Genomic DNA, 24,714 nt, shown 5'->3' on the forward strand with positions numbered 1-24,714 from the left:
ACATCTTCCAATAACATTTATGTTACTACTCGACAGAATATTCAGTTAAGTTTCCAAAGCTTTACATGTTATCAGATGTTTTTTGCATTTGCATCATATCTTCACTGTCACTTTATTTTTGGAGATTATTTCAGCTTTGCAGATCTTCCTAGTGCTCTCCCAATTGTTAGTGCAGGATTACACCAGGTTTTACATTTTTCTCCCCCTGAGATGGTTTATGTGCACAATGAAACATCAAGAAAACTGGATTCATGGTGACGTGGCACCGATTTGAAGCAATGCATGAGAAACCATAGGATTATATACACACAAAGGCAAGGGGAGAAGCTAGGATTTCTGTTCTTAAATTAGAGAAAGTCAATATGAGAATTGATGAACCAGTAACGTGGGCTCAGATTTGAGAGGATTTGGAAAGGAACTAAAGGTAACATAGGAATGTATATACATGGTGAATTTTGGAGAACTAGAATGTTCTGCAAAAGAAGGATTGTGAAAGTGTATTCAATTGTATCTTATGTAAAGGATATGACTAAATATTTGAATTGGATTTGAAAAGCCACAGTAAAGGTGAGGGGTGCAATTAATTGAATATCTCTTTCAAAGTAAAAGCTGCAGCTCCAGTTGATAATGTGGCTGGAGCAGAAAGTAACAGTGAGAGAGAATGAGAGCAGGCTGTAGGTAGGCTGAGAATGAAGAGACGAAAGGTGGGCAAGATAGAGGCGAAGGCAGTTCAGAAGCTTGTTCATGAAACATGGAAGAAGTCAAGACTGAAAACTCGGAGTAAAAGCATCATAGAATCAGACAGTTAACAGCACAGAAAGCCATTTTAGCCCATAAAGTCTTTATTGTCTCTGTGAAAGACATTACCTATTCCAAACCTTTAAAATCTCTTTCAAACATTATTTTCATTTATTTAATTTCTCTTCACATCAAATGTACCAACACTAAAAGCATCCATTACATCCTCCCCCACAGCTTCAACATCCTTGATAAATGAGGGCTCCGTGAAGAGGACACAACGAGTCAGGAATTTCAGTAGTCGTTCATTGTGAAGGGAGAGAAACTTTGCGGACTCCACAAGGTCTCTGATCACATCAGTTCATTTTCAGAGGAAAGCTCCTGCTCATTTTCCAATTCACTCATCAATGAAATATCAGGCCTGTTGAAAGTTGCAGTCTGATACACAACATACTAGATTTAATCACTTAAAGAACTAACCTGCGTATTGGTGTCAAAAGTAAAAGTCTCTTCATTTGAAGCCACATTTCTCATGTCATCAAATAACCTGTAAATTGGAGAAACGGGGGCTTTTAAATCAGATCTAAAGCCATATCAGCATCACGCCTGTACTGCAACCTCATGTTAGACTTACACCCACATTATATCATGGTTCACATTTTGTAGCTGCAGTGCATCCTTGTACTCTTATTCTCACCTCCCACGCTCACTCTAGCTTTGTGTCCATGCTGTACTCTTGCTCACTCTTTTAATTTCATGCTCAATCTAGCCATGTAACAGCTCGACTCCATCATATCCATCTCACATCTGTATTGCAGTTTCACTAAAGCAGATACCCATATAGCATATGTGCCCTTGCAGTATCAGAATTGCACGACACCCTCACTCCAGCCTTATGCCCACACTACATCTTCACTCCAGTCTTATATCCACATTACACTTATTTATGTATTGTATTTATTTACCTCTCTTGTACATCAGTGGAGCGGCACACTAAATCTCGTTGCACTGACGTGCAATGACAATAAAAGATATATTATTATTATATTATTATTATTACATCTGCACTGCATCATCACATCGAGTAATTCAGCATGGAAACAGGCTCTTCTGCCCAACTTGCACATGCTGACTTAGATGCCCCATCCATACTTGTCTCGGCTGCCCACATTTGGCCCATATTCCTCTAAACCTTTCCTAGCCGTGTACCCGTCCAAATGTTTTTTTAAATTTTGTTATAGTACCTGCCTCAACTACCTCCCTATAGCTCAGGCGATCAAATCCTGGCAACATCCTCAGAAATAATCTCCGCACTCTTTCCAGACATACCACAAATCTTCTGCCAAAACAGTCCAGATTTTGTATTTTGGATTATTTCTTTACCTGTTGTGGGTTTCTAACAGTTCCCAATCTGTCTCATCCACTCCTGTATTCACCAGATCGGGATTAACCGTGTCTTCATCAGTTACAACACCATTCTCATTCTCATGTTCTTCTCCGTCCTGATCACTCTGCTCATTAATAATGATTTTCTCATTATTAATCGTCACCCTCTTTTCGCCTTCACCTATTATCAGGTAAAATTTTTATTTTAAAACAAAATTCACAGCAAATTCAATATGAATCCAAGTTGACCCCAGATTTTGTGGTAAAATTGAAATGTGCATTGAGGTTTGCTTCTGAACAAGTTCCAAAAGCGAAGCAGTACCTTAATTGATGTGCTTTATACATGTAAGTATAGATGGCGAGCAGCCTAAAATATCTCTCATCTGCTTTGAATAGAAAAGATGACATCAACATAAAACAGTCAGAAGATGAGGAAGAACCATGGTCACACCTTGTAAATAACCAAAATCATCATCTGTTCATTTTACTTGAATAACTATGATCATGCTAATTAATCAAGAAATAACATTTACACTGCATATTAAAGGATTTTTGCATTTATGGGAATATTAATAGTAAAATCCTCCTAAGCATTTCAGTTCTTCTTTCGTGTGGCGTGCACAGCCTAAAGTTGTTGGACAACTTGTTCTATTTGACTTTCCGTTTGTGCACGTCAAGTTGATTGCATTAGTCGAAACAGGGCGGACCACGTGAAGGTTGCAATCTTCCACCCCAGCATTTCAGTGGAGATTTATCAGCCAACATTTGATACAAAGTTTACTAATTGACAGATAGGTATACAAAAAAGCTTGGTCAACTAGGTAGTTGTAAGGAGTATCTTTAAGCATGAAAGGGGTAGGGAGGAAGAGAAATGTAATGAGGGAATTCTGCAGGTCAGAGTTTGTTCTGTTGAAGAGCAATAGTGGAGCAATTAAAACGGTGGGATGCACAGAGAACCAAAATTGGAGTGTGGTGATATAGGTGGCTTGTAGGGTGTTATTCAGATAGGATGGGAATAATCTTGAAGAGGCTTGCAAATAAGAATAAAGTTTAGTTTAGTTTATAGAACTCTGACCTCTGAATAAAATATTTTTTTGAATTACTGCTCATGGTGGCTAATCAGCAAACGTCACCGCAAGAGGTGAGAGTATTCAGCAAAACAAATGACAAAATGTTGGTCAGTATTGCAACAAGAATGGAGATGCATTGAAGGGCTAAAATCTCAAGCCATTGAAATCCACAATCATTCAGCTTGAGATATTCCTCACATGACTCCAACTGTAGTTTGTTGTTGACCATTTCAAGAAACACAATAGAGCACAACTGATAACTTAGAGGTAAGAGCACAGCTATTTATGTAGGTCAGAATGATTATATCTGATTGTGGTATTGCAATATTTTCCTAATGCTTCACCATTTTCTCTCACCTAGTCCTGTTGCCTTCAATCATTTACAAAAGGTCGTCTTCTAAAACAGACCAATAGGTATTTAATATCTTCATACAGCCTCCCTCAAATACACCAGAATTTTGCTCTGCCTCAGGTCCTGCTGCTGTTCTTTTCTCCTTTTGCTGGTTTCCATCCTCTTTGCAGGTGAGTTTTAATCCTTTTAGCAGTACTGGTTAACCTTTCATTGGGAATCTCATCCTGGAGACTTCACAGTTGTCCCTTTCCTCAGAACTTGTCCCAATGTCTCAAGAATCTGTAAACCTCCCCTTTGCCATGCCTCTTCAGCCGTGCACTTCTGCAACTATTAGAAACATAGAAATAAATTAGGTGCAGGAGTAGGCCATTCGGCCCTTCGAGCCAGCACCGCCATTCAATATGATCGTGGCTGATCATTTAAAATCAGTACCCCGTTCCTGCTTTTTCCCCCATATCTCTTTATTCCTTTAGCCTCAAGACCTAAATCTAACTCTCTTGTGAAAACATCCAGTGAATTGGCCTCCACTGCCTACTGCGGCAGAGAATTCCACAGATTCACAACTCTCTGTGTGAAAAAGTTTTTCCTCATCTCAGTCCTAAATGGCCTACCCCTTATTCTTAAACTGTGATCCTTGATTCTGGTCACCCCCAACATTTGGAACATTTTTCCTGCAAATAGCCTGTCCAATTCTTTAAGAAATTTATATGTTTCTATAAGATCCCCTCTCATCTTTCTAAATTCCAGTGAATGCAAGCCCAGTCGACCCATTCTTTCATCATATGTCAGTCCCGCCATCCCGGGAATTAACCTGGTGAACCCACGCTGCACTCCCTCAATAGCAGTAATGTCCTTCCTGAAATTAGGAGACCAAAATTGCACACATTACTCCAGGTGCGGACTCACCAGGACCCTGTACAACGGCAGTAGGACCTCCTTGCTTCTAAACTCAAATCCTCTTACAATGAAGGCCAACATGCCATTAGCTTTCTTTACTGCCTGCTGTACCTGCATGCTTACTTTCAGCGACTGATGTACAACCACACCCAGGTCTCGTTGCACCTCCCCTTTTCCTAATCTGATACCATTTAGAAAATAATCTGCCTTCCTGTTCTTGTCACCAAAGTGAATAACCTCACATTTATCCACATTATACTGCATCTGCCATGCATCTGCCCACTCACCCAACCTATCCAAGTCACCCTGCAACCTCACAGCATCCTCCTCACAGTTCACATTGCCACCCAGCTTTGTGTCATCCGCAAACTTGAAGGTTATATTTATCTCCCTCGTCTAAATCGTTAATATATGTTGTAAACAACTAGGGTCCCAGCACCGAGCCTTGCGGCGTCCCATTAGTCACTGCCTGCCATTCTGAAAAGGACCTGTTAATTCCTACTCTTTTACTTGGAGGAGGAGGAGGAGCCATCTTGGTGAACGGCTGCTAGCCAGCAGCCGTCCGTTTTAAATTCGTTTTTTTAATAGTTTTTAGTGAGTCCTGTTTTTTTGTTTGTAGGGGATAGAGTATAGAGGTTGGGATGTAATGTTAAAATTGTACAAGGCATTGGTGAGGCCAATTCTGGAGTATGGTGTACAATTTTGGTCGCCTAATTATAGGAAGGATGTCAACAAAATAGAGAGAGTACAGAGGAGATTTACTAGAATGTTGCCTGGGTTTCAGCAACTAAGTTACAGAGAAAGGTTGAACAAGTTAGGGCTTTATTCTTTGGAGCGCAGAAGGTTAAGGGGGGACTTGATAGAGGTTTTTAAAATGATGAGAGGGATAGACAGAGTTGACGTGGAAAAGCTTTTCCCACTGAGAGTAGGGAAGATTCAAACAAGGGGACATGACTTGAGAATTAAGGGACTGAAGTTTAGGGGTAACATGAGGGGGAACTTCTTTACTCAGAGAGTGGTAGCTGTGTGGAATGAGCTTCCAGTGAAGGTGGTGGAGGCAGGTTCGTTTTTATCATTTAAAAATAAATTGGATAGTTATATGGATGGGAAAGGAATGGAGGGTTATGGTCTGAGCGCAGGTATATGGGACTAGGGGAGATTATGTGTTCGGCACGGACTAGAGGGGTCGAGATGGCCTGTTTCCGTGCTGTAATTGTTATATGGTTATATGGTTATATATGGTCTTTTAATGTGGGGGGTAGGTGTAACTTTATTTCTAGGTCCCTACCTGGTCGGTGTGGCAGCCTTTTCTCCGGGCTGCCCGTCGACCCGTCCTCGTGGCCTACCAGCGGACTTGGAGCACTGTTTCCTGGCGGGGACAGCCCAGCACCTCGGCCTCGGCGGCGGCACAGCGTTGGAGCGCTGGAGCGGAGCGGAGCGGGCGATGCCTTGCCTGGGTCGCCGCGCTGGAGCTCTGGCGAGCTGGACCGCCGAGAGCAACATCTCCGGGCTGCGGGTCTGCGGAGCGGAGAGGCGGCGTGCGGAGAGGAGGCGGCGTGCGGCGAGGCGGCGCCGACTTTAACATCGGGAGCCTGGGAGATCCAAACCGGCGCGGCCTTGTCGGCTTCGGCAGCCGCGGGCTCCAACCAGGAAGCGGCCGTTCCAGGTGGCCCAGCCGCCGAAAGGACTCTCCCGACGCTGGGGCAAGACCACCCGGTGAGAACGGCCAGGGACATCGGGCCTCCGTAGAGGCAATTGCGGTGGCCTCAATAGGCCTGACTTTGGGGTGAACATGGGGTGGGGACTGGACATTGTGCCTTCCTCCACAGTGCTATCCACTGTGGGGGGATGATTTTTTTGTCTAATTGTAGTCCTGTAGGTCTGTGTCCAAGATGGCTGCCGTGAAGAGAGAGTGGACGCTGGCGCGCTTTGGCTGCCGCTGCTCTCTCTTCACACTGTGTTTTTGATTTTCTGTTTTTGGATTGAATTCTGTTTTTAATTTGTGTCTCTGTGATGTCTTTTTTACCTGTTCTATTCCGATTATATGTTTTTATTCCGATTACTATGTAAGGTGTCCTTGAGATGTCTGAAAGGCGCCCATTAAATAAAATGTATTATTATTATTATTACTCTTTGCTTCCTGTCTGCCAACTATTGTCTATTGTCTATTCTCTATCCATATCAATACCCTACTTCCAATACCAGGTGCTCTAATTGTGTACACTAATCTCTTGTGTGGGACCTTGTCAAAGGCTCTTTGAAAGTCCAGATACACCACATCCACTGGCTCTCCCTTATCCATTCTACGTGTTACATTCTCAAAAAATTCCAAAAGTTTAGTCAAGCATGATTTCCCCTTCATAAATCCATGCTGACTTTGACTGATCCTGTCACTGCTTTCCAAATGTGCTGCTAGTACATCTTTAATAATCGACTCAAGCATCTTCCTCACTACTGATGTAAGACTAACTGGTCTATAATTCCCTGTTTTCTCTTTCCCTCCTTTCTGAAAAAAGTGGAGTTACATTGGCTACCATCCAATCCACAGGAACTGATCCAGAGTCGAGAGAACACTGGAAAATAATCACCAATGATCACCACATGTATCATCCTGTTTTAATACATATGACACTGGAGATTATACTGAGAATATTACCTCACAGGTGCTTCTATTATAAACTTGCTATGCAAATTCCAGTCATTCTGCCTGAAGGATTTCAACATTTTTGGGGAATTGTAACCTGAAATTGGACTTCTTGTTGTTATCATTCTCCTCGGAGATTTTCCTGCACATATTCAGTGATATTTAATCCTGGCGCCAAGGGGGAACAATATAATATTCCAGAAATATCTAATAAATAAACTCAACTATTAAATCATCTTTAATATCTGCATTTCTATTCGTTATTCCAGGTGACTTTAGTCAGAGTGTGGAGAATCTGTGGAATTCATTGCCACAGAAGGCTGTGGAGTCCAAGCCAATGGATATTTTTAAAGCAGAGATAGATGAATTCTTGACTAGTACGGGTGTCACGGGTTATGGAGAGAAGGCAGGAGAATGGCGTTAGGAGGGAGAGATAGATCAGCCATGATTGAATGGCGTAGTAGACTTGATGGGCCGAATGACCTAATTCTGCTCTTATCACATATGACCTTATGACTTAGGGTGAAAGAGTGGCGCAGTTGGTGGAACTGCTACCTCACCACCAGAGACGCAGATTCGATCCTGATCTCGGGTGTTGTGATGTGTGGACTTTGCACTGTTTTCTGTGACCACGCGGGTTTTCTCTGGCTGCTTCAGTTTCCTCACAAATCCCAAAGACGTGAGGGTTTGTAGGTTAATTGACCTTTGTAAATTGTCCCTGGTGTGAAGGGAGTGAATGAGAAAATGGGAGAACGTGGAACTATTGTGACCGGGTGATCAATGGTCGGCATAAACTTGATGGGCTGAAGGGCTTTTACCATGCCGTATCTATAAAGTAAACTAAAGACTATCCCATGATGTTGGGAATCATCTCTAGAGCTATAAAATAATAAGCTATTAGAACCTTCAGTCCTTCTCTGACGAAGCAACTGAAAAATAATACTAATTAATCTTTAATTGAAAATAACATCCGGGAGATTTTACACGTCCCTTTCCTCAGAACATGCCAAAATGTGTCAAGAATCTAACCCCACCCCCCCACCCCCACCCCGCAGCGCATCTTCAGTTATGCTTCAGTTATATTGTCTTCTAGTTTATATTTATGCACTTCCCTTAAAATCTGAAATAAACCCCTCCCTCAATCATGCACGTGTGATAAAATACTGCAGGATGTAACGAAGTTTGATGTGAAGACGTCACTTCTAGCCTCTTGCTGCACACTTAGTGACAATTTAAAATTAAATATTCCATTTGTCAATTAAAAAATTCTATTCAATGTCCTCCTCACTTAGAAACAGCCTGCGATCATTTTCAGAATTACCTTTTGTTCTTTTCTTCTTGCGAATGGAAGCCCGAACGATGTCTGACCCAATCCATTTGTCTGAGTGGCGCCTTGATCTGGCTTCCTTGAACCAATCTCCTGTTACGATTTTTAGCTGTTCTGGATCAAGAACTGACTGTTGTAACTTCCTGAAGAATTCAGAACAGAAAAAGCTAATGGGTAATTTAGAGTGTTTATCGTGTCAAAGGGGGGGGGGGGGGGGGCACACTCACAGTTAAGATCATTTGAAAATTCCAAATAAAATTCTGAATGTGAAGGAGTTCAATACCTGAGCTGGGAGGTTTACCAAGCTTCTCTACAGGATCAACTGATATCTTTCACTCAGGGAATTTTAAAGCAAATAAAGTCAGTGGAGCCAAAATTCATAAGTGAGGATTGAATGCGCAGCCACCACTATGTAGCAGGAGTGGGAGTAATGAAGATTCAGTCAGATGATTTCATATGAGGACAAATTGGATAAACATGTCTGGTGTTTCTTGGAATATGTAGATCTGATCGGGTGCACGTGAATGATGGAATCGGCTTAAGAACAAATTATTATAAATAAAAAGAATATCAGGTCAGGATTTGAATTCTGTACACCAAAGGCTTTTCAACTAAAGTACATAATGCCCCTGTCCCACTTAGGAAACCTGAACGGAAACCTCTGGAGACTTTGCGCCCCACCCAAGGTTTCCGTGCGGTTCCCGGAGGTTGCAGGTAGTGGAAGCAGGTAGGGAGACTGACAAAAACCTCCATGAACCTCCGGGAACTGCACGGAAACCTTGGGTGGGACGCAAAGTCTCCAGAGGTTTCCGTTCAGGTTTCCTAAGTGGGACAGGGGCATAAGGAATAAGTCAATGTATGAGCTTCTCATATAGTCCAAGAAGAATATTACAATCAACTGTCCCAAACATTATACTGTTTGAACAGCTCAGTTGTTAAAAGATAATTTGTGGATTTAAAGTAAAGCATGGGTTTTCTGAATTGCCCAAAACGTATTTTATCATACATTAAAGCCTAAAACAATGGTTCAGGAAAACAGTCATTGGATGTAATTTAGTTGGTTAATTGGTTGAAAAAATGAATTTCAGTTTATTTGTCAGACTTTCAGTAATTAAGTTTCGATTGGATATAAAATTTATTTCTGCTCACTTGACACGTTGTTCTTCCAATAAACGGAGTTTGGTATCCCGGTGAAGAACTTGTGCAATCACATCCTGCTCCTCATCTGTTAGGAAGCTCAAGTCAATCAACTCTTCTATGTTGAAGTCGAATTCCATGGCAAGATGACTCACACCAGGCAATTCCTCAATACAGACAAGTTTCAAAGTTTGGCTGAACAATTTGAAGAAGTTGCTTTAGGGTCTTGCAATAAAGTTCAGCATCTTGCAGTTCAATTGAGGATGTTTGTGATAAGATTCATACTTCACAAGGCAGGTATTGAAGAATCCATTCCAAAAAGACAATGCTTTCTATTCTCTAGAAATTAAACAAGGCAGGAAACCCTTTTGTGTCCCAAATATTCCTTCGTCCTGGCATTAATCACTGTAAGTAAACATAGAATTGTGAGACTTCATTTAATCATGATTTCATTCAATCATTTATGATCTGCTTTTGGATAATAGAATCTATACAATACATAATATAACAAGTTCAGCTTACTAACTGGATGCTGATATTATGTTGTTGAAGGATGGAAATATGTTTACTCTATAAGAAGTGGCCACAACATTTTTCAAGTTAATCTCCACACGACTGTTTAAAGCTGCTGAGTTACATTCAGCAAGGGATGCAGACATGTTTCAGCAAGCCATTTAAATAGTTGGATCATTCTTGCAAGTATTACATTCAGTGCAGCTGGATGTGAGGACTCACCTGGTTGATTACAGGCCTCTTACATTCATGTTATGAATTGCAGTGGGGAAGGGAGAATCACTTGGTTTATATTGGCTGTTTTATTTTGTAGATTCCCATATGGAAATTATTTTCCTGTGAGGGAGACTCTTATATCCTGCAATGCTTACTCTCTCTGGGAAATGAGGTAAGGACTCTGTGGATGTCAGGTAAGGACATCCTCCAATGGGCTTCCTACTTCCTAATTTGCTCTTGTTGCTCTCCAAAGCCTTCAGGCTACAGGGTTTCTTACTATTTTTACTGTATCAGCAACTGCTGGGATCAAGGAAAGGGCGTTCACGTCACGGCCCTATTTCCACCAATCTTTCCACCACCACGCACAAGAAGTGCAAGACAGACACCATTGCATGCAGATGCCGAGAAGTGTATTCAGTTCTAGCTGAACAAATTCTAATCTTGTGTGTGGACTAGATAAGAAGAAGAAGAGGAAGCAACTGCTCCCTATGATTGGAAATGCAGAGTAGCATACGGCAAACAATAATAGTTTCCATATTTACTAAGCATACACTGCAAGGCACCCCGACTGATGCAGGCCACAAAATTTCAATTTAAGCAGACTCACAATCTTTTCCAGTCTTATCCTGATGCTTGTATGGCTCTTGTGTTTGCACGCAAGTGATTTGAGAGCACATTGGTATGAGTAGCCAGGGAGTAAACGCATCTTATCTTCCTATCTGGTCCATCAGACCTCTGAAAATGTCCAGCTGTGCAAACTTACCCAAGATGAATGAGTCACACGACCTATAGTCATATGAGTCATCTACTCTGGTGCCACCTTCAGGGATCCTTGGACTATTACAGTCGCTCTGTTGCTCAATATTCCCTTGCGTTCTGGCATTCACTGTGTATGTCCTACCCTCATTAATCCTGCCAAAGTGCATTACATCACACTTGTCAGATTCAAAAGCCATCAACCATTGCTCTGTCCATGTTACTACTCCACGTAAAATAGAAATTGAATTGCACAGTGTCTAAATGGGTACTTACTAGGCAACCCAATGTATAATCGAATGCATTCCAAAATTTCACGAACCGTTCCTACCTGCACCCTTGCCCCCAATTGTTTTGTCTTGCCCATTACTTATGACTCTTGTTCCGGACTCCCACCAAAGCAAATCGTTTCACTCTATCGACAGTAATTTAGCAAAACCTCTGTTTGCTGCTTTCTGGATTTAGCAACAAACACTGTGTTAGGAAAGCTTACTAACATATCCAGAAAGCAATTTCACAGTCGCACACTTGCAGAAGAGCCTCAAGCTTGGAGTCCAAAACACATAACAGTCACTTAGATCTATATCTTCATAATACCACATTATTAACAAAGGAAATTACTTCAGCATCCGCAGAATTATTTCTGCAAGAGAAAACTAAAAGGACCTCGGAGCTCAGGTCAGGTTATTTCCTTGGTATTGATATTAACTGGATTTGATATGATGTTACTGGCAATGGATCTGAGGTCCTTTTCAACTGCAACTAATATGTCCATTTATAAAATAGGTTAACTTTTCACCAATAATGCACATGCCCGTGATTACAAATTGAGAAAAGAGATATTTATCAATGCTGCTGCACGAAAGGAGAAGAGCAGATGCGTTGAGAAAGGAAAGCAGTATTGAACATTGACACAAATGAAATTGTTTATGACTGAGGAGCATCAACATTTCACACTTTCCATAGCCTCCCATCTACCAACCTTCACATTCAATGAATCATTCTTTGCAATTTCCGTCAGCTCCAACAAGATCCCACCAGCAGGCTCAACTTTCCCTCTCACTGTAACATTTCGAAGAGTCTGCTCTCCTTAAAATGTCTTGGTCCGTCCTTCTGTTACTCCCTGTTCTTTGAAACTACCTTACAGCTGCAACATCTCTCTTTTCACTTTCACATCGTGACACTCAAACACTCTTTCCAGGTGTAGCAGCAATTGGCTTACACTTCCTTCAATGTAGTATAAGGCAGTCTGTGTGGACAACACAGTTTCCTCTACACTGGAGAAACCAAACATGGATTTGTCATCTGTTTTACACAGCACGTGTATTTAATTCGCAGGGGAACCCGGAGATTTTGGTTGCCTGCCACTTCAGTCATGTACCCCACACTCACTCCGTTCTAACTATCTATGGTTTCTTGCATTGTTATAAGAAAGCCCAGTGCAAGCTTAAAGAACAGCACCTGATGTATTGTCTAATTCTCTAATTTCTTTGTCTGTATCTGAACTGATCATTTCTGTTGTAAGTCTGTGATATTGACTCAGCTTTTCTCTCTTCATTCGTACAAACTGACCTGCTGGATTTGTTCCAATGCCCTGCTATGTGAAATATATAATCCTTTGGCTTGCATTACCTTTAATTCCCCCTCTTACCCCATTTGATTGGAGAACCTCTACAACTCACTCCACTGAAATCCTGGCCTATCTATCCCCGACCCTTCTTCCCTGTGACTTACACTAACTCCATTTACTTTTTTTTCCAGTTCCTACAAAAGGGTCTTTCACCTGGAATATTAATTCTGTTTCTCTTTTTATGGATGCTGCCTGACCTGCATGATTGCTTCCAGCCTTTTCTGTTTTTATGTCAGATTTACAGCATATGCAATTTTATTTTGATATCCATCGAGCATGAATGGAAATATCAGAAGCAGGATTCAATCAATAATTCTGAAGAATAATAAGTCTGAAGAAGGGTCTCGACCTGAAACGTCACCCATTCCTTCTCTCCAGAGATGCTGCCTGGCCCGCTGAGTTACTCCAGCATTTTGTGTCTACCTATCAGAAGCAGAAGCTGGCTTGAATAAATGTAAAGGTAAACTGGGATAATGGGCTTTAAGCTGCAATGAAATAATATGTTCAAGGAACTTGGGGGGAAAAAGGTAGGTTGGAGATGAGTGCAGTTTTTTAGGATAGATTGAGTGCAGGGTTGGTGTGGTGATGATAGCACTTTCTAAAGTGAAGAGCTAGCTTAGAGTCATAAAATGATAGTGTGGAAACAGGCCCTTCGGCCCAATCTGCCCACACTGACCAACATGTCCCAGCTACACTAGACCCACCTGCCTGCGCTTGGTCCATATCCCTCCGAACCTGTCCTATTCATGTACCTGTCTAACTGTTTCGTAATTGTTGAGATAGTCCCAACCTCAACTACCTCATCTGGCAGATTGTTCCATACACCCACCATCCTTTGTGTGAAAAAGTTACCCCTCAGATTCCTATTTAATCTTTCCCCCTTCACCTTGAACCTATGTCCTCTGGTCCTAGATTCCCCTACTCTGGGCAAGAGACTCTGTGCATCTACCTGATCTATTTCTCTCATGATTTTGTATACCTCTATAAGATCACCCCTTATCCTCCTGTGCTCCAAAGAATAGAAACCCAGCCTACTCAACCTCTCCCTATAGCTTACACCCTCTAGTCCTGGCAACGTCCTTGTAAATCTTCTCTGAACCCTTCGAACAAATCTGTCTATCGGGTTGCATGTGGACACAAGATGGGTGACTGTATCGAGGGGCGAGACAAATATGTGCACAAAGGGTAGCTTTACCCTACAGAGGTGGTGGGTGAATGGGGAAAGATCAAGGTCTAAGGAGAACAACCAAAGATATAAGATCACACAGCAGAGACAACTATGCTGACTCAATTTAGGTCAAAAATAAGTAACCTGCTTACGTGAAAAGATAGGGGAAGAAGTTTCTGGCAAAAGGCAAGCTTGACAAGGATGGAAATAGATTTTAAGCTTAGCGAAAAAAGAAAGTTTAAAGAAATTATTGATTGAAAGAATAAGGACCGTAGGTTGGTTTTATTCCCTCCACGCTGATCATGTGGTAGCGATGGTTTCACAAGAAGGCAAAAACAGTGCTGGAAACAAAATGCTTAAAATATGCATGTCAAGTGTCGAGTTTGAGGGAGTGGCTGTTCAGAGGTGACAGACACAAAGTTAATGTTTCATATTGGAGACCTTTCATCAGAATTGGATAAAGTTAGAGGTAAAACAAATGTTAAGATAAAGAGAAATGGGGGAAATTCAGGATTTTTTCTTTCTTTATTCATAATTGAGATCAAGTTCAAGTTCAAGTGAGTTTATTGTCATGTGTCCCTGATAGGACAATGAAATTCTTGCTTTGCTTCAGCACAACAGAACATAGTAGGCATTGACTACAAAACCCATGAATAAATAAACTGATAAAGTGCAAATAACAGATAGATGTTATAGTCAACACCATTTATCGCCCATGCCTAATTAATTTTCAATAGGTGATGGTGAACCTACAGTATCCTCAATCACTGCTGTCGACAGCCCACAATATAGTTGGGTGGGGAGTTCCAGGACTAAGACTCAGTGAAAATGATAGCTGCTGATATATTTCCAGGACAGCATGGTATGGAATTTGTACATAGTGCAGTTGCCCTTGGCATTCTTGATTGTAGGGATCACAGTAGTAACTGCAATGGGTTTTTTTAAATATCACACACTAAAGCCACAGAGTGTAGATGGTAAAGAAACTGATTGTTCAGACTGTTGGGTACTGACTGGATAGCACACAAGAAAAACCCTTTTCACTGTACTTTGGTACCCGTGACAATAAACTAAATTAAACTACTTGTCTTGGATGGTGTTGAGCACCTGGAATTGTTGAAGCTGCATTCAATTGGATAAGAATATTCAATAACACTATTTACTTGTGCTTTGTGCATGATAGAAAACCTGTGACGTATGAAGAGATGATTTACTCGCTGCAGTATACTCAGCCACTGACCTACTTTTATAGCTGGAGTAGTTAGTTAAAGTGTTATGCTTAATGGTGATCAGGGTAATGATGATGGAGCATCCTGTTAATGCCATTGAATCTCAAGGGCAAATGATTAGATTCTCTCATATAGAGACGGTCAATGCCTCTTACATTTGTAGCAGAAATACTACTTGCTATTTACACTTTTACTTCTGTCTTTACAATGAAAGGAAAATTATTGATGAGCCAGCTGAAATTGGTTGGGCCTATGACATTGTCACGAACAGTTTGTGCAGTGAAGCCCTTGGGGCTGGGATGATTGACCTCCAACAATCATCACCATTTCCTTTTGTGTGAAATCTGCCTCCCTTTGGTGGGCACTGAATTCAGGTTTGAACACGAAACATGCAAACATTACTCCATGACTTCAAGCAATATATGGATCAAAGCTGTAATGATGTTTGAAACTGAATGGTCCTGATGAAACCTAAAAGAGTATTGGTAATCAAGTAAGTGCCAGTTAAAAGCATTGTTGATTTTACTTTCCATTATTTTCCAGTTGATTGAGAGTAGATTGACTAAGCGGTAATTAACCATATAGATTTTCTTTATTTTTGGAGATAGGACTCGACTAATCCCTAGCTTTATGCAATGGTAGAATGGTACAATGTGAGATATGTTTGGTTACAGATTGTATAGAATATATTTCTGCATGTGTAGATGTTCCATAGTACTTCATGCATGCAGTTTTGAGCTGCCAGATCTATTCTGAGTTGGACTCTGTCGGTGCAGTGGTTACACTCAGCACTGTGCAGTGTATCCACAGTGCAGCAGGGATTTCATCTTCGCAGAGACTCTTATCAACGCTGCTGTGGACCAATGCATCTACTACTGGTAGATTGATGAGGATGAAGTCAAGTAGATTCAACCTGCCTCCCCCACCCATCATGTTGGTTAAAATGACCTGTTGCAGACTTGATCCAGTAGCTTTGAGTCCTCCAGCACTTAGAGCCAGCTTGATGAGTGGGTGATCACTAGGCCAATCTTGCTGATGGAGCTGAAGTTCCCACCCAGTGTAAACTTTGTTCCCTGGCTGCTTTTCGGGGGTTCTTTCAAGTGTTGTTCAACATGGAGGAGTATTGATTCATTAGCTGAGGAAGTAAGGTTTGGTAATTAGGGTGTTTCCTTGCCCATGTCTGGCCTGATGCCACAGATTTCATAGGGTCTGGCATCAAGGTAGTGGTCTTGTCCCACACACTGTATTATCATTGCACTACTATATATGTGAATCTAACCTGCTCGTTCAGCAGAATACACCCAGGGATTGTAATGGATAAGTCTGGGATATTCTCTTAAATGCATGATTCCGTGAGTCCAATTTTAACAGACTATTGTTTAACTGGTCTTTGGACAATTCATCCATTTGCAACATCTGACCCCAAATTGTGAGGCGACATTTGCAAGATCAACTGTGCTGGCTGTGAATTTCTATGTCCAATGTCGGGTGACCAATAATGGATGATATGTTTAGTTTTATACTTTTTGATTTTTAATTTCATATTTACAAGGGTAGTTAGAAATCAAGCACATTGCTGTGGATGAAGAATCACATGTAGGCCAAATATTACATCACCAGCTTATTCTTTCCTCCTTTCTTTATGTTACTGGAAGGTCCCGTCTGATTCCATCATCTTAAACCTTGCATGTACTTCCTTTTTCTTTTTGACCAAATTTTCAACCTTTTTGGTCATCCAGGGTTCCCTTATTTTGCCGTCCTTATCCCTCCTCTTTACTGGAACATGGTAGTCCTGAACGTCAATCAACTCGCCTTTAAGTGACTCCCACATGTCAGATGTGGACATACTCAATAAAACTGCCCTCCTGAGCCCCTGCCTAATAACGTTGTAATTTGCCTTACTCCAATTTACTACCTTCCTTCCAGCCTTTTCCCTATTTAAAACAATCTTAAAAACTATGTAGTTGTGATCACTATCCCCAAAATGCTCTTCACTGCAACACCAGTAACCTGGCCAGGGTCATTACCCAACACGGTCCAGTATGCTTCTGCTCGGTTGGACGATCCACATACCATTTCAAGAAACCTTCTTTGATGCACCTAACATCAAAAAGATGATGCAAGGCAAAGGGGATAGTAACGGGACAAATAAATAAGCAAGTGTTGGTTCTATGATAATTGTAAATGAGGATAGCTCAATCATTATCTGAAATTGCTGAACTCAAAATTGAGTCAAAAAGGTTGTTTATGCTAAGTAAAAGGTGTTATGTGGCCACCAATCACATTTTCCCTCTCCTTCGTATATACCAAACCTTGTTTACTAAATCCCCAGATCCCCCAGCAAGGGATGCAAAACCTGCTCTTTTACTTCCTCTTTACGCATGCCAGGCGTGCCAAATGCATCCACCAGGGAATACAGAATTTCACTTACATCAGGGGTGTGTCTGAAGAAGGTTCCCAACCTGTAAAGTCGCCTATCCTTTTTTTCCAGAGATGCTGCCTGACCTGCTGAGTTCCTTTAGCACCGTTTATTTTTGTAAAACAGCATTTGCAGTTCCTAGTGTCTTCACTTACACCTCATTCAATTTAGTATCAGTATTTCTCCACGGTGATGTTGCCATCTGCAGATTAAGTGACGGTTTAGAGAACATGTCTTTCCAGTTTGCAAGAGGGACACAGTTTTCCAGTTTCCTGTTTATAAGAAAATCTTGTCCCTTGGTTGCATTCATCTACACACTGAAATGCCAAAATCCTGCACCTCAGAATTTTCATTCATCCTAATATTTCTGATGGTTTAAAACACTCCCTCCATTCATCTTCTCACTATTTGATAGCTACAGACTTGAATGCTATGGTATACAATTGGCCCAGGTTCACTAGTGTGGTTACTACTGGGCTCTATAAAATCAAAATATGAAATAAAGAATAATAATTGCTGCATATATTGAGATCATGCAACATCTCAGGAGAGAGGAACAGAATGAATTTTTCAGAACATTTCAGAGCTTTCCTCACAAATGGGAGAAAATGTTTGGAGGAGATCAGTAAAAAATAAGTGTCCTTTGATAAAGAGCGATTAAACAACTAAAGGAATTATTCTTTGCCTGTAATCTATTATCTCGCACATGTTCGTCAACTCCTCCATGATTCTCCTACACTGTAGACAGTTGAGAGAAAAGGAAGAGTGAAGTAGAGGAATTGAAAACAACAAAAGAGACTTGGTCAGTATGAAGCTGAAGGGCGATGTGAAGCGGGGTCACGCTGACATTTGGACATTTGGTTACTGTCAGAGTGGGGGTGGGGAATGCTGTGAACACTTTACTCCAATGTCCCTGACACCGAGAAACACATACAATTTTGAGATACTGCAGATTAGTCAATTGTACAAGTCTAAACTTTTGATAATTGTGGACCAGGTGACTGAGGTCATTATGAAAATGAACAGGAATGTTTTAAAGTATCAAACAAACACATATATGGAAAGAACGACTTTTAAACATATAATTGGCTGCAAAATCAAAGCAGTCTGGAAAGTTTACAAATAAATAGTGAAAAAAGAACTTCACAAGATCATAAGACATAGGATCAGAATTAGGACTTTCGGCCCATCAGGTCTGCTCTGCCATTTGATTATAGTTGATTTATTTATCTTTCTCTATCTCATTTTCCTGCCTCCTCCCCGTAACCTATGACACTCTTAATCAAGAACCTATTAACCTCCGCTTTAAAAATACCCAAGGAATTGGCATCTACAGCCGTTTGTGCTTATGAGTACGGGGATGGGGAGTGAGAGCGGAGCTGCGGGATATAGAGGAGGCCCTGGTGAGAGCCTCATCTATAACAGAAGAGGGGAACCCCCGTTCCCTCAAGAATGAGGACATCTCTGACGCCCTGGTCTGGAACACTTCATTCTGGGTGCAGATGCGGCGTAGACGGAGGAAATGGGAGTAGAGGATAGAGTCCCTACAGGAAGCAGGGTGGGAAGAAGTGTAGTCCAGATAGCCATGGGAGTCAGTGGGTTTGTAGTAGATGTCGGTCAGTAGTGTTACCTGCGATGGAGATGGTGAGGTCTAGAAATGGTAGCGAGATGTCGGAAATGGTCCAGGTGAGTTTGAGTGCCGGATGGAAGTTAGTGGTGAAATGGATGAAGTCAGTGAGTTCTGCATGGGTGCAGGAGGTGGCACCAATGCAGTTGTCAATGTAGCGGAGGTAGAGTTCGGGGATAGGGTCACGGTACACCTCAAACAAGGATTGTTTGACGCACCCTACAAAGAGGCAGGCATAGCTGGGGCCCATGCACATGCCCATTGCTCGCAAAATCATTATCAATATGGTTTGTCGTGTGCTGCATTTAAGTTGACGAATTGGCAACACCAGCCACCTAGACTCAGGTTAATTTTCATTTGTCAGTCATTGAGATGTGAGAGGAAACCAGAAATCTTCAGGAAACCTTCACTGCCACAGTGAGAACATGCAAACTCCATGCTGGAAGGTCCCAATGCCAGGATTGATCCCAGGTTGCTGGAGCTATATGCCAGCATGATGGGGTTGTGCAAATATGTTCCCTATGTTCACAAGCTGGGAATTGCACTGACTTACTTTTGAATTATGTGCCATCCTCACTGCATTTGCTGCCTCTCTCCTTAATTTACTATGTGCTATGTCAGCATCTTGTTGGGACTGCTGTGTTGGCAGCAGTTGCATCTCAATGTGCTGCCCAATGTTTGGGGCTAGGAAGAACTGCAGTGACCAACTCTTGAACCTGCTTCCATCTTCAATCCATTTGCCATCTCTCCCCTCAATGCACACATGCGCCTCAGACAACATCAGAGTTGAGCAACATTCAAAATGTTTTATCCAAATAGCAGCATCAGGGCACCTGCCATCTTCCCACAATATTATAGGAAGGTCCACAGTTTCTCCATTATGGTCTACCTGATTTATGACACAAAAACATCAACATCTTAACCACTAATCATTCCTTCGAATTTTAAATTATAAATAGACTCCTGGTCAGTTCCAATAGAGCTACCACTGCCCTGCCTTGGAATTCAATATCAATTGTTATTTCTGTCAGGACTCCATGAACTGGAGTGCATTAACTAACCTAAAATTGAAGTGTTAAAAGGGAACTGTGATCTAGTATCTAATCTGTAATAATATCAGACACCGTTTTGTAATTCTTCATTCTTCAGAAAATCGATAAGCAAAGAACAATACAGCACAGTAACAGGCCGCCGAACATGATGTCAAGATAAACTAATCTCCTCTGCTTGCACAAGATCTACATCCTCCCTTTGTTGCATATCCGTATGCCTGGCAGTGCTTCACAGGCACCTACCACGCTCTGTGAAAAAAGCTTGTGCTGCACTAAGTTTCATGCTAAATGACTATGGACCAATACTAAAAAATTGTAATTATCGACAGGTGAATTAATCTTACTTATAGATTAATCATAAACTTTTTTGATCCCCATATCAATATTGTAGGTCTTCTATGCTACTCCGAAGTGAAATGCTGCCATGGATCGTCTAATTTGAACCTCACATTATGTCAAGCACACCCACCAACGTTCCAACTCTTTACAAACTAACTAATTCCAAAGTCCTCTTTCAATATAAACAAAGCAACACAATTGTACTTAATGCTTTCATAAACATGTAACCTCAAAACCTAAATGTATAAAGAGCCACATACGTAAATACTCAAATGGTAATTCTTACTAACTCAATCAACACTGTTATCAGCCGGTCATGAAATGAGTCACAATATCTTCAAACACTCATATTTAGTTTCCCCCCCATTCACACACAATGCCACAATTTAATATCCGATCCATTTTTGACAACTGGTGTTCGATTTTTGGCTTCCCCTCGCAAACTCTTTTCTAATGCTTTTACAAACTTGCAAGAGCCTAGGACCGAAATGTTCATTAGTTCTCTTTCCACAAATGCTAACTGACCTGCTGAGTGTTTCCTGCATTTTCTAGTTTTATCTCGTATTTTAGTCTGCAGTTTTATTTTGGTTTTCTTGTGAGGCCTAATAAATAGCAGGCTGAACCAACTGGTGGCCTCAACAAACTGTAAAGTAGCAATGAGCTCACTGCAGCATCAACACGGTGATTGCTTAGGTGTGCTCACACAGTGTAACTATGGCATTTACCTGATCCATTTCGACAAATTGGTCAAATCTTGGGACGAAAGGCTCCAAAAAACAAGTCAGCAGCTATGCAACGGTTGAAACTGTTCTGAAGGGCTTCGTTTGCATTAACTCCGTCAGGTTATGACACCAAAGATATGAAATCTAACCACAGTGAGTAGATTGAAAAACAGGACTGGAATTCTACCAGATAAGGAATGATTTTCAATACAACTTTATCCAGTGATGTTCAACTATTCACACATAACTGTGGCATCAGGCAGGAATGAATTTCACTGTGCCCTGTGCATGTGACAATAAAGTACCATTGAATGGATATCTTCATAAAATTAATGTGAATGGGAAACAAGGTGAGGGGGGGGGGGGGGGGCACAGAATAGAAATATTTTCTGACTGGTCATTCCTAGCCCAAAGATGTTATGGTAGCAGGAACTTACTCAATGTAGGATGGCAGGAACTCTGCCATTCAATGATACCATGGATCAAGAGTCAAGAGTGTTTAATTGTCATATACGGAACAATGAAATTACTTGGAGCAGCATAACAGATCTGTAAACACACTACTCAATGGATAAAATTACAATATACAAGTTCAATAAAAAACAATGTTAGTGCAAAACAATAGCCCGAAGTCCTTAGTGCAATCAAGGACAGTTTTCAGTTCACAGTTGAAGTATTCAGTAGCCTGATAGTTATTGGAAAGAAGCTATTACTGAACCTGGAGGTCGCAGTCTTCAGACTCCTATACTTTCTTCCCGATGGCAGGAATAAAATGAGTACGTGGCCAGGGTGGTGTGGGTCCTTAACAATGCTGGCTGCCTTTATGAGGCTGCACCTCCTATAGATCCCTTCGATGATGGGGAGTCAGTATCCGTGATGGACCAGGCACTGTTCACCACTTTTTATAATCTTTGTCATTCCTGGGCATTCGAGTTGCCAAATGAGGCCCGGAGCAAACAGTCAATATCCTGTCTGCCGTACACCTGTAGAAGTTCAAGAGGGTATTTGTCGACATATGAAATCTACTGAATCTTGTAAGGAAGTAGAGGCATTCATAGGCTATCTTTATGATTGCATAAATGTACTGGGTCCAGGACAGATCTTCTGAGATATGCATGCCCAGCCCAGGAACTTGAAGTTGTTGACTCTCTCCTCCACCGACCCATCGATAAACACAGTTTGTGGATCCTGGGTCTTCCTCTTGTAAAGTCAGCAATCATCTCCTTGGTCTTACAGATGTTGAGAGCAACGTTGTTGTTCTGGCACCATTCATTCAAATCTCCTGTACTCTGACTTGCCATTACCTGTAATTCATCCAACAACTGTGGTGTCATCAGTGAATTTAAAGTAGGGATTGTGTCCAGCACACAGCCTTGAGGTGCCCCCCTATGCTGCTGGTGATTGTTGAGGAAGTCTTGTTGTCTGTTGATGAGGAAGTCAAGGGTCCAGTTGCAAAGGGATGCACAGAGACCCAGTTCCCTGAGCTTGATAACGTTTGGAGTGGATGATGGAGTTAAACGCCAAAATGTAGGCTGTGAACAACAGCCTGAAGTATATGTTTTTATTGTAATTAATTTATTAGCCAAGTATGTAAAAACATACAAGGAATTTGATTTGCCATACAGTCATACCAAAAAAGCAACAAGACACACAACTACATCAAAATTAACATAAACTGAACTTCGCCTCAGCTTCAGTTTCCCAGTTTTCCTTAATATTTAACTTTTATATACAAAAAAATATGAGTTATGTGTTTGTATCAGTGCCAGGATGACTACAATTGATGTTTTAGGTTCTTTCAATAGTTCAATGGTCCATTGAAATGTGGAAAGGTGGAACAGTTTCTGCTTCATATTCTGGTCATCTTGATCCTTGCACACTCCCTTTCTTCCAATATTTACTGACAAAGGGCAATTTCCTTTAACTTGAATGATCCATGCAGAATACCAACTTCCCTAACTAGTTCATGTGTATGATGCCTTTTATAATCTTTCTAATGTTTGTATTGCTCAATGAAGCCAGTTTGCCACGGTCTGGCTTTGCTTTCAGACAGATGTCCCATGATACCACAACTCTGACAAACAGATTTACAGAAGAGAAAAAGTCCATTTTGTTGTCAGCTGTAGTTGTTAAGGTAGCCAAGTTGATTAAAAATCTTGCTTGTTCCAGCCAATCTAGATGATAGCAAATTTTAATTTTGTTTATTTATTGTCACATGTACTGAGTGACGGTGAAAAGCTTTTGTTGCATGTTAACCAGTCTTTTTTTTTTAGTTTGGAGGGTTAGGTAAATTAGTTGAACAACATTAATGCCCACCGCATGTTCTAATGCTTCAACAGAAACAAGTTTAACAGATGGAATCAGCAGCCAGGTGAAACTGTTGTGGACTGCCGAACATTGAACGCAAAATACAAGTTTGAGGAAGGTGTTGTCAAACATCGTTTATAGTTCGTGGAACTGATGTATGAATTTATTATATACAACTTAATCCTAGAAAATGAGTAAAATGAAGAAAATAAGTTTCAAGCATGTGTTTGATATTGCTCAATGATCAAACAAGCGCATCACACAAGAAAAACACAGGCAAAGTCACCTTGCAAAAGCACAGAGCATTAACAAATTAGGGATTAGCTCAATGGTATCTTAGAGAAACAGGAAGTTTTACTTGAAGAAAATATATTGTCATAACAGAACACATCATTGCCCTAAATAATTGTGGTATCATGGGACATTTGCCAACAGTTTGTTTGAAACCAAAGCAAGACAATAGCAAGATCGAGTAACTGGGCTGTGCAAGTCCTATTGAAAGGATCAGTAAAAGGCATCATACATGTGAACTGGCTAAGAAAGGTGACAACCTGGATGGATCGTTCCTGCTAAATGAAATGTTCCCTTCTCAATAAATGTTGGAAGAAACAGCATGTGGAAAGATCAAGGTGATAAGCATGTGCAAAGTTAAAATGAGAAGTATTATAAGTGAAGCAAAGTTTTCTCTCTGATAGACACAAGGAACCACAGATGCGGGTTACAATAAAAGTCAATAAGTGCTGGAGAACACAACAGGCCAAGCAGAATCTTTGGAGTGCCATGGATATAAAGAAAGCACATCAGCGCCTCTACTTCCTGAGAAGATTACGGAGAGTCGGTATGTCAAGGAGGACTCTCTCGAACTTCTACAAGTGCACAGTAGAGAGCATGCTGACCGGTTGCATCGTGGCTTGGTTCGGCAAGTTGAGCGCCCAGGAGCGGAAAAGACTACAAAAAGTTGTACACATCGCCCAGTCCATCATCGGCTCTGACCTCCCTACCATCGTGGGGATCTACTGCAGCCGCTGCCTCAAAAAGGCTGCCAGCATCATCAAGGACCCACACCATCCTGGCCACTCACTCATCTCCCCGCTGCTCTCAGGCAGGAAGGTACAGGAGCCTGAAATTTGCAACATCCAGGTTCAGGAATAGCCGCTTCCCCACAGCCATCAGGCTACTAAACTC

General features: G+C 41.3%; 1 protein-coding gene across 1 annotated transcript in view; it reads right to left on the bottom strand.

Annotated features, from left to right (window-relative positions):
• sytl1 (synaptotagmin like 1) overlaps positions 1-21,339 on the bottom strand; it is a 58,678-nt gene extending 37,339 nt beyond the window's left edge. The window contains exons 1-5 of the mRNA XM_033045108.1: positions 21,226-21,339; positions 9,564-9,956; positions 8,409-8,557; positions 2,122-2,305; positions 1,219-1,285 (exon numbers count right to left, since the gene is read on the bottom strand). Of these exons, the coding sequence (XP_032900999.1) occupies positions 1,219-1,285; positions 2,122-2,305; positions 8,409-8,557; positions 9,564-9,691 (528 nt within the window). The 5' untranslated portion in view covers positions 9,692-9,956; positions 21,226-21,339. The remainder of the gene's footprint in view (positions 1-1,218; positions 1,286-2,121; positions 2,306-8,408; positions 8,558-9,563; positions 9,957-21,225) is intronic.
• Between the last annotated feature and the right edge of the window lie 3,375 nt (positions 21,340-24,714).

The sequence above is a fragment of the Amblyraja radiata genome, chromosome 27, assembly GCF_010909765.2.
Source record: "Amblyraja radiata isolate CabotCenter1 chromosome 27, sAmbRad1.1.pri, whole genome shotgun sequence".
Lineage (NCBI taxonomy): Eukaryota > Metazoa > Chordata > Chondrichthyes > Rajiformes > Rajidae > Amblyraja > Amblyraja radiata.